At 33.9% G+C, this 10,087-nt stretch overlaps 2 protein-coding genes across 4 annotated transcripts in view; both read left to right on the top strand.

Annotated features, from left to right (window-relative positions):
- Nucleotides 1-577: 577 nt before the first annotated feature.
- Nucleotides 578-2,291, top strand: LOC118748686 (protein ALP1-like). The gene is made up of 3 exons (XM_036483287.1): nucleotides 578-1,057; nucleotides 1,121-1,458; nucleotides 1,532-2,291. The coding sequence occupies exons 1-3, from the start codon at nucleotides 720-722 to the stop codon at nucleotides 2,170-2,172; spliced, it is 1,317 nt and encodes a 438-aa protein (XP_036339180.1). The 5' UTR covers nucleotides 578-719; the 3' UTR covers nucleotides 2,173-2,291.
- A 206-nt stretch (nucleotides 2,292-2,497) lies between these two features.
- LOC118748687 (protein ROP) overlaps nucleotides 2,498-10,087 on the top strand; it is a 57,661-nt gene continuing 50,071 nt past the window's right edge. For 2 of the 3 annotated variants that reach the window (XR_004994073.1, XM_036483288.1), the window contains exons 1-4: nucleotides 2,498-2,710; nucleotides 4,937-5,113; nucleotides 5,184-5,339; nucleotides 5,445-5,554. Coding sequence is in view for 2 of the 3 variants with exons in the window: in XM_036483288.1 (XP_036339181.1) it covers nucleotides 2,683-2,710; nucleotides 4,937-5,113; nucleotides 5,184-5,339; nucleotides 5,445-5,554 (471 nt within the window). In the remaining variant the exon portion in view is untranslated. Of the gene's footprint in view, nucleotides 2,711-4,936; nucleotides 5,114-5,183; nucleotides 5,340-5,444; nucleotides 5,555-6,974; nucleotides 7,079-10,087 lie in introns of all 3 variants that reach the window. The other variant, XM_036483289.1, reaches the window with a different exon arrangement.

Genomic DNA, 10,087 nt, shown 5'->3' on the forward strand with positions numbered 1-10,087 from the left:
ACCAGCTTTGATTGATACACATTGTTTCTGTTAGTTTTTTGTTGCGTGGTTTTAGGCCCCACTGATTTCCATTTAGAGAATTTTGGCCATGGAAATTTAGCGTGGCGATTGTCAGAATAAATAAGCTTTGTTTCTTAACACTAATTTCTGCTGGAAAGCGTTTCTTAACCCAAAAAACTAGCAGAAACTAGCAAATCTCTCGTTCTTACGCTCTTCTTTTTTTGGCTCTCCTGCTAATTTCTGCTAGTAAAATTATTACTAGCAAAAACTAGCAGCTGTCAAAATGGATAAATATTTTCAATAGTCAAATACACCGATCAGCTGATTACTTGCTAGTTTAGCGTTTCTTTACCTATTCGTTATTTCGCTCTCGGTGAGCGTAATTCTTTCAATTTTCTCATTCTTCTTCCTGATAATTATCTGCTACAAAAGAAAAGAAACAAAGCCATAAAAATAATTAACAACCACAGTTGGAAATCCACAATCCACAATTGGAAGATTTTTAACCATTTTTCTGGCAACACTGCACAAGTCGAAGCGATACGTAAGCCGAAGCGCATCCATGTAGATGCGCCCTAATTGACGTAAGCGTGTTGACGTTAGCCGTCACAAACAGCTGGTATTTTGCTTGTAAACAAAACACGATTTTCCGGTCAAGCGATCTTTTTCGAATTTTTCGGCTAATTCATTGAAATCTAGCTAACTTATTTAATATAAAAATGTATGAGGACGATTTTGCTTTATGCGGTTTAATGTTTACTTACATCTGCTCGTTGTATAGGCGTTTAAAAGATGAAAGGCATTCATCGTCGCAACCATTGCGACCGCAGCCTACAAGGCAATATTTGACTCGCAACAGAAAGTCGAAGCCAAAACCAGGTTATTTTGAAATAGTGTTTCTTCAAATGAAAGCAAAGGATAATGAAGACTTCTTCATGAGCACTCGTATGAATGTTTCGCTTTTTGACTCACTTTTATCTTTGGTTGGTGATGAATTAAAGCGGGTAGTATTACCAGAGGAAATCTCAACTGAGGAGCGTCTTGCCATAACTTTGTTGTAGGTATACCATACTTACTATATGTATTCCAAATAACAGCATATTATTTTTTCCTAATGTAGACATTTAGCAAAGGGTGTTTCCTATCAGTATTTAGCACAACTTCACAAACTTGAGAGCGAAGAAGCGGCTCGCGATGTCGTATTCAAAACCTGTTCAGTATTATGGAAAGTTTTACAGCCTATTTTCGTAACAGAGCCAACTGAGTCTGAGTATAAAAATATAGTAAAAAATTTCAACACGAAATGGCATGTGCCCAATTGTGTTGGTGCTATAACCAGTAAGAAAATAGTACTAATCAAGCCAAGACCAAATGGTGAGTCGAAGTACAAGAATCTCGTTATATTGGCGACATGTGACCATAACTATGTATTTACATCAATCACCGTTGTTAAAAACGGTGAGTTGCTAATTGGTAGTGAGTGTTTTACTGTAAATTACTCCATATTTGAATCTTTTGTACATTTTCTTAGGCGAATTCGAAGCAAGGTCTTTCGGTCAGAAGCTAATGGATAATGTGTTGTCGCTGCCCGAACTTGAAGTATTCGATGAAGATCAGGTACAATTTCCCTATTATTTCGCAGGTGATTTAGGTTTGCCTCTGCGTAAAAAGTTAATGCGTCCATACCCTGGTCTGGCGCAAAACCTTCAGCGAAGAATTTTCAACTATCGTTTGTCTCGGGCGCATCAGGTAATTGAGAATGCTTTTGGTATTTTGACCGCCCGCTGGCAAATATTTGGCAAGCCAATAAACGCATCATCAGCGAATGGTGAAAATATAGTGCTGGCGGCGGTAGCACTGCATAATTTTGTAATGCTAAGTGACAAAACGCATTTGAAAGCAAAACTTATGTACTATCCCGAAAAGTATGCAGATTGGGAGGATGGAGATCACTCAATCAAGGAAGGGCGCTGGAGAGCAGATATGAAGAATACTCTAGGTTCCGCACTTTTGTACTCCGTATGCTCCCTTAATACATCAAGTAAATCCGCTTTCAACCAAAGGGATGAACTTGCTGAATACTTCGAGTTTGAAGGATCAGTGGAGTTCCAAGGGGAATTCGTAAGAAAATTAATTAAAGAGAATAAAAATGAGGGTGATAGAAGTACATAAGGTAGCATTAGCTACCGAGGACAAAAATTATCGTTGCGTTTAGGTAGTGAAGCGCATACAACATGCAACTCATTTTTAATTAAAATAACTACAAATAAATTTGTTTGCATTAACTTCAACAGTAGACTTTTATTTAAAGGTGCTAAAAAAAAAAAAAAACTTGTTAACTAGGCATTTTCTATAGTTGATCATTTATCTAAATATTTAAAATTAAATTTATGCAAATCTTTTGATAAAAACACCCTGTGCTCAAGTTTCAAAACTGTGTCACCCCGTATGACATTTATGCGGCGAATTTAAATGTCTATTTTAATCGAAAATTTCTATCGAAATAATTACTCATTCCTACATTTACCTTGCAGCAAAAATTCGTGATTTTTTGTGGGCAGCAGAAGAAAATTGTGCAAATTAAAACGGCAACGAAAGAAAAGTGTAAAAAATTATTTTAGGAATTTGTGTGCGGTTGCAAGACGGGACCATAAGGCGGTTGGAGAAAAAAATACGTTAAAAATGGCGTTGAAAGTGCTGGTTGGGCAGAGTAAGTTCACTGCAAATAATTGGGTAGTGAAAATTTCATACACTGCTATGTAGCCAAAAAAAATGTATCCCAAGTGATCGTCTTAAGATAAGATTATGTGCTGGAACTTTATCCAAATCTTATGTACTATCCCGAAATGCTTATGCTACTAATTTGGATACCTTTAATCTGCTTATTAATTGTGAAAATTGTATCGCAAACGCATTTCCGCCCCAGTGTTAAGCAATTATTGATTTTCCCCCGTTTGCTATGCCACCGTAGTGAACTTTTTTCTTGCGCAGACCCGACTTTACGGCGCTCAGCTGGAATCTTCGTATGGCTGTATGTTGATATGTCGCGTCAGGCATTTATGTACGTACATACATACATATGTTCATACCCACATATTATATGATTGTATTTGGGGCCGCCCGTGCAATTTGTAACGCCTTCAGGTTGAAGGTTGGAACTTTGTCGCTAGTCTTATGATGATATCCTGCTTATCCATGCACCCACTGCACTACATATCCTCATCATTACATTATCCTGAGAAAAGGTTTGGTTATTTCCGTTCGCGTGCGCATCATGAAATTTAGAAGTATCTGTTTTTACGATGCAAACGCATACTTATTTACGAAAAATGGACATTTCCAATTTACTTTGCAATGGGAAACTTTGTTTTCTTTGGGCCGCTGTGAAGTCATTTCGAAAAGCGGCTTAGCACAAATTGTATCTTAATATAATTATGTGCCGAACTATAAGCATTTTCTTTGTCTCTCGTATCTTGCACGTTAGCTATGTATCTGGAGTACATATGTTGGCGTTATTGTGTTTAGGATTGTTTTGTTATTTTTGCTTCGCGTATTTGTTTTTATTATTCACAGGTTGCAGAATGACTCATTTGTTGGCCTATACACCGGCTAATCATAGAACCATTTTAGATTTTGATAAAGAAACTATTCGAATAACTGGGCAGACCATGAAATACGTTACGTGATAGTCATTAAAATGCATGAAAGCAGGCCTTGATTTGTATAAATGTAGTTAAGGAATTTCACAACCTGAATTCACCGAGTAATCAATGCTTTAAGAGTAGACCCACCGCAGGTCTAAATGACTTTTCATAATAAGAAATCAATGTCTGGCTCATGGCCAAGAAAACGCATAGCTATAGCCTATAGGCCTATAGGTAGGTATAATAAAATCGATTGCTAGTCTATTCTATTGCAATGGATTAAATACGAACCAGTTCATGCATTGTTGGAGACGCCTGTGTTTTATTTGCAAAAAGGAAGTTATCTCGGATACTTTAAATTAAGGGTTAGGTAGTCTTTGGGCCAACAACAAACCACTTATGAAAATATCTATGCCTTTAAAATATTACATTTATGTGATGTGTCTGCAATTTTATGGGATTGCACGATGAAGTTTGTAATCATTATTTCCATTAAGCATTTGAAACCTGTTTAATAATGAATCACCTGTTGTTTTGTTGTATATTTGTATTAAAGATGACGGTATAATCATTGAACACTTACGGACATTCATAGATATTTATGTATGTACCAAGGCATTGGAAATGTGCCTTGATCAGTATGTGCATATGGGCATTTCCAATCTGACGTGATGTGCCATTTTTCTGATAAAATATTAAAAAATAAAATGAAAGTCAAGTTAAATTTTCATAGTAATTAAGTAGCCCTTACATAAGTAGCAGTACATAAATAAATAAATAATTGTTATTAGAGATGTAGTGTCTTTTACTCAAAAAGGTTTTAAAATTTGTCTGCCCTTTAAACAAAAATTGTATTCTGGAAAAAATTGCGTTCAAAGGGCAGATAAAATTTAAAACCTTTTTGCTCTTAAAGATATAAGCAAATACATGTATGCATGTACATATGTACATATGCACTTTTCGAAGTTTGTGCCTACTCCACTCGCATGATGTGGCGTAGTTTAGCACAGATTGACGGTTTCCACGACAGTGGGGCCCACGTTATCGGAGTGACCTCGTTTTATTTCTGGCCACTGCATGCCACTTTAGCAGACTCCTCTACAGTCTTTTGGGAAATGTTTTACTCTATTTATTTGTCTTAAAACCTTTTGGGAATATAGAACCCTGCCTTTTCTGCAGCCGGTGTGCAATACTTACAAAGTATTAATATTTAGTCGCCAAAAAATGTAACTCTACATTTTTATATTCGCCTTATTTATTATTATTTTTTTTATATTAATCCTGCCTAACAGAGATTATGAACGAGGTGGTGAAATATAAGCCACCTCCACCAAAGAAGGCTGGCGCTGTGGCTGCTGCCAAGGCACCAGGTGGCATGGAATGGCGTGTGTTGGTCGTCGATAAGTTGGGTATGCGTATGGTGTCCGCCTGCACCAAGATGCATGAAATAAGCGCTGAGGGTATAACCTGTAAGTCAAATGCAGACACTCCAATTTTGTTCATAAATTAGTATTGAAATTGTTTGCTTTTCTTTCATAGTGGTGGAGGATATCAATAAAAAGCGTGAACCGCTGCCTACGATGGATGCCATCTACTTGATAACACCATCGGATGAATCGGTGCGTGCTTTGATACGCGATTTCGAGAATCCGGCTAGGCCGATGTATCGTTATGCACATGTTTTCTTCACCGAGGGTATGTAGAAAAGTGTTGTAAAGTCACTAAAAAATGTTTGCTTAATAGTTTTAAGTTACATTTTATTTGTTGATATCTACTTTAAATTACTTAAAATTCTTACAGCAATACCTGAAGACATATTCCAAATGTTGCAATTGCGCAGCGATATAACGCGTAAATATATACGCACATGCAAAGAAATAAATATTGCATTTATTGCCTATGAGGACAAGGTAGAAATACTATAGATAATTAAAAAAAAGTTAAATGTTTTTATGAAAGGCAAACAGAAATATTTAAATTAACATGCCCACTAATCGACACTAATTAACCTACCGCTTACACTGGGGTTCATGGCATGTCATAACAAGTTGCGGTTTAGCAGCTGAATTTATTTATCCAAATACGAAACGAGTTCTTTGTGTAATATCACAAATTCGCTTAATTTCTACGCTTTTGTGTAAAAAGTGCTCATGTCCTCTTAACTATTTGTGACATTTAAACAACTGACATAGTCATTTCAATATTTCACACGGTGTTTGCCATATAAAGCGTCTAACTTATCCTATATAAAGCAACAAATTTAGGTACATGTTAATAAAAACTGCCTCTTTGAGCTGGAAAAAGGCCCCTGATTTTCGACAGTTTTGTCCAGATCGTGACGTCTTTGCTTATGTATAAATTGTTGCTATCTGTAAGCGTATCTTATAAATCTCATATACTCTTTATCTCTCATAAGCCTGTATATTCATTATGAAATTTTAAGTATCTTTTACAGCTAAAACTGGGTAAGCGAGTGACGCTGTGTATTTTATTTGGGAAATTTTGCAAAGATCAATTTGAAAATTACTATATTTTTTATGCTTAGATAATGTTTAAAACTATATTTTGAGCAAGGGTTTTATTTTCGATTTCTCACAGAGATATTTATAGCATCGCGCTGACGTTTTTCTTTTGTTTTTTTTTTATAAAAAAAAAATGTATGCAGCTCATTTTTAATGCAATGATATACATACATGCATAGATACATACATACAATTTAAGTAGTGTCGCAATTCTATAACAAATTTCATTTAAAAATTTTAGTAAAAAAAATTAAAAAACATTTTGTGTAGTTATTTGAAAAAGAAAACAAAAATTTTCGTAAAAGAATATTTTATAAAAACAAATTTTTAATAAAAGGTTTTTCTTAATTAAAAATATTTTATTTTACTATTTATTTATAAAAATCAGTACGCGTTTGTTGCTATTTTATTAGATTTTTAATGCATTAATAACACATTGAATCCCTAGCGGAGTTCAATTGTGTCGAATTCCCATTGGCTGGCAGCATGCAGCTGCTTATGCTGCTTGAAATCCAATTGATGTTCCCTGCCAGAAAAAAAAATTTAAATTGCATTTTCAGCATTAAAAAATAATATAAGAAAAAATATCAATTTTGTAGACAAGCATTCTTAAGCATAGTTATGTTAAGCGTCATTTGCGTACTTTTTGCCAAAATATTTAATAACTACATGTACATATTTAATTACAAGCTCACCTTACATTATCAAATGACAACATCAGTACATACTGTCACATAACTTACTCATTTATCATTTGTTTATCGTTCGTTTATCATTTCTTTGTATTATTACATTTATATATTTATAGTTTGCCCGGAGGAATTATTTAACGATTTGTGTAAATCGTGCGCTGCAAGAAAGATCAAAACTCTAAAGGAGATAAATATTGCATTTCTACCATACGAATGCCAGGTGCGAAAAAAGATTTGAAAAAAAAGAACTTAATGTATATACCACCAACGTAAAGTATATGAAAATTGTGTGCAAGCATTTGGCAATTGTGTTTTTTTTTTCTACTTTCAAAGTAAAGAAATATGTATTATTTGAAGCAGAACCGAAAATCTATGTATGCCACACGCCTCTTTTAAGCTCTCCTTTTCTACTTTTCAAGACACGCACACGCTCAAAATAGTATCGAATATATAAATATGTACGGAATTGTGTTAGCAACGTAGCGAGGAGGTGGCACACCCAAAAATTCAAAATTACCGAAAGTGTCTCCATCCGACACTCTTGTGTGTAAATTCGCCTTTCAGTTGCTTTTCCAATCTTAGCTCTGTTCCGCCACTTAACCCACTCAACGCTTGATCCCACGAAAGCCCAAAACAGCCCAGAAATCGTTTCCATATTCCAGAAAATGTGTAATACGTTCCTCAGTTGGATGGTAAATGTCTTCTTCCTTCTTCGCATTGGGACTTTTATGCAGGCAAAAACGGATAGTGTCAAAGTACATATCAGCCGTTTTGTGTTTTAATGTTGGTTGTATTTACTTTGTGTTTATAAGGAATAGTGAGTGGCCTGTTGGATGTATTTTTAATCCTTATATAAGAACTTATTTATTAAGACAATGAAATTTGTGAAACCAAATTAAATTGCCAATTATTTGCATTTAAATGCAACAACAAAAACAACATGCATCTGCTGTTTTTCAAATTCTGGGCGTTTCCTGTACTTCTGGACATTTTACCAATTCTGAGAGCACATTTTTCACTTGCTCTCTAATTACCAGATCCAGTCGGATTGTACGGGAATTAACCTGTTGATTGATTTTCACTAACAAAAAACCCGTTGCAGTTCCCTATATAGACTTTAAATTTCAACAGTTTGACGTAAAATAATATTTTTTTTTTTTTCATACAGTTCGTCGTATGAAAAAATTAAACGAGTTTCTTTAAGGTTTTCCGGCTTTGGCCAGTAAAGTTTTCAATCAATAATACTTATTTGTATCATATTTTTACGTATAGCTGTTGAATTTTGTAGTTGCTTGGCCAAGCTTTACAAAAATTATATTAAAAAACTTGGTACGGAATACTTTGCCACATTTGGTTATCTTATGGCCGCTTCTTTTCTACCTACAAATGCCTTCTCAGTGCCCTCTACGCACAAATACTAGGGAAAGGGCAATGGAAAGGCAACATAAAGCTCTTAGATATGGAGTATCAAATTACGCCGGCTTTATAATGAAAATTAACAGATAGAGCTTTTACACCCCGCGCGTGCGCCTAAAATCTATAGAAAACCTAAAAACACTTCCCCCGAGATATATGTATGTTTTGTTCTTGACTGATTTATAGCAATGAAAGCATTAAAATATAGCATATACTTTCAGTTTCACTTTTTTTTTTCGAAGCAAATAACTTTGCCAGATCTGATTTTTTCATGCGTGTGTGTGCCCCTCCTCTTCATCCCAAACAATATTCTCTCTTTACGCGCGCGTTCACTTTCTCTCTTTCCCTTTCTTTCTCTTTGTTATTGTTAACTATCTCTCTGAATGTTGTAAATAATTTAATTTAATTAAAGTTGATGTGTATTCGATGTGTAAATTGCTTACTAAAATTGAAATTATAAAGACGAAAAGTGCAAAATGGCAAAGCGACTTTGATATTATTAATACAATTTGAAGCATAGATAATCTAAAAACAGATAATTTTTTTCAAAATTACCACCTTGCACTTTTCCTTGCATTTACCAGCCAAGCAAAAATATCTATCAAGTCCTTGCATTTTTTTTTCTTTAAAAAATAGTATGCCAAGCACTCTACACTGGCGCCTGTAAAAAAGCAAAAAATAGCATTTTTTTTTGAGGAATGCAACCTTGTAAATTGCCACAGTTAAAGTGTCCGACATTTAATTGCCTGCCACTTTAGCTGTTTGCGCAATACATTTGATTACAAAAGAAACAACAAAAAACAAAATATCTCCTTAAGTTTTGTTTAACTTGTTTTGTAGTGTTCAATTTAATGTATGTGAATTGTATACAGAAAAGCAAATCGTTTACCAAGCGTCGCCTCCATTGAAGGCACCTATCTATATACTACGTCTTTTTTTCTATGTACGTTGATTTCTTTCTACTAACCAAGCACATGGAATGAAAGAATGTCGAACAACAAAAAAAAAACAATAGAAAAACCAAATACTATATGCCAAATTATACGCAATACACATGCCTTTTGCCACACAAAAAAAAGAAAAAACACAAAAAAAAAACAGCGAAAACGACATTCCAAAAATGTTGGCAACAAAATACTTAGTAGCAAGCATATTGACCCTACAATATTCTTGTTAGCGAATAAATGCGAAATTGCTGAGCAAATTGTGTAAATTTACGAAAGTAGTTTATATTTTGTAGAGTACTTTTTTAAATATACATAAGTATAAAAAATACGGTTTATTTCTGGCGTATATTAATTTGCATTAAATTTTTCCTAAAATTTTTTTGTTGTATTTGAACAAAGTAGAACTTTTTTCTTTTTAGTAACCTTAATTACTAACCTCTTATAAAAATCGTCGTATATAAATTTACAAAAGCAATTTGCCAATTTCGCATTTATTTGCGTTTTTGTTTGCTGTAATTTGACATGTGGACTCACGGGCTTTAAAACAAAAAGATATGTTGTAACCTAAAAACATACCATATAATAAAAAGGGACTGGCAAAAGTGGAAATTTATTCGTGAATTTTTGATTTATGCTTTTGAAGTAGAAAGGTTAAAAATACAAAATGTTTGCTCAATATGACAAACATTTGATATAAAATGGAATGAAATATAAAAAGCCATTGGGCGCGCGATTCATTGGAAACTTGAATAAATATTTTTTCGAAATGTTTAAAAAAACATATACATATAAAACTATTTAAAAAAAATCGAAATATTAAAACGAGTAAAATTTTAGTTATAACAAGTAATTTTTAAGCAAAAAAA

The sequence above is a fragment of the Rhagoletis pomonella genome, unplaced genomic scaffold, assembly GCF_013731165.1.
Source record: "Rhagoletis pomonella isolate Grant_MI unplaced genomic scaffold, Rhpom_1.0 Rhpom_scaffold_00013, whole genome shotgun sequence".
Lineage (NCBI taxonomy): Eukaryota > Metazoa > Arthropoda > Insecta > Diptera > Tephritidae > Rhagoletis > Rhagoletis pomonella.

Bases quoted from the DNA above. Each gene is read 5' to 3' on its own strand.
- LOC118748686 (XM_036483287.1), top strand. From the start codon at position 720: ATGTATGAGGACGATTTTGCTTTATGCGGTTTAATGTTTACTTACATC. The intron at 1,058-1,120 runs GTAGGTATACCA...TTCCTAATGTAG, and splicing joins CGTCTTGCCATAACTTTGTT to ACATTTAGCAAAGGGTGTTT. The intron at 1,459-1,531 runs GTGAGTTGCTAA...ACATTTTCTTAG, and splicing joins AATCACCGTTGTTAAAAACG to GCGAATTCGAAGCAAGGTCT.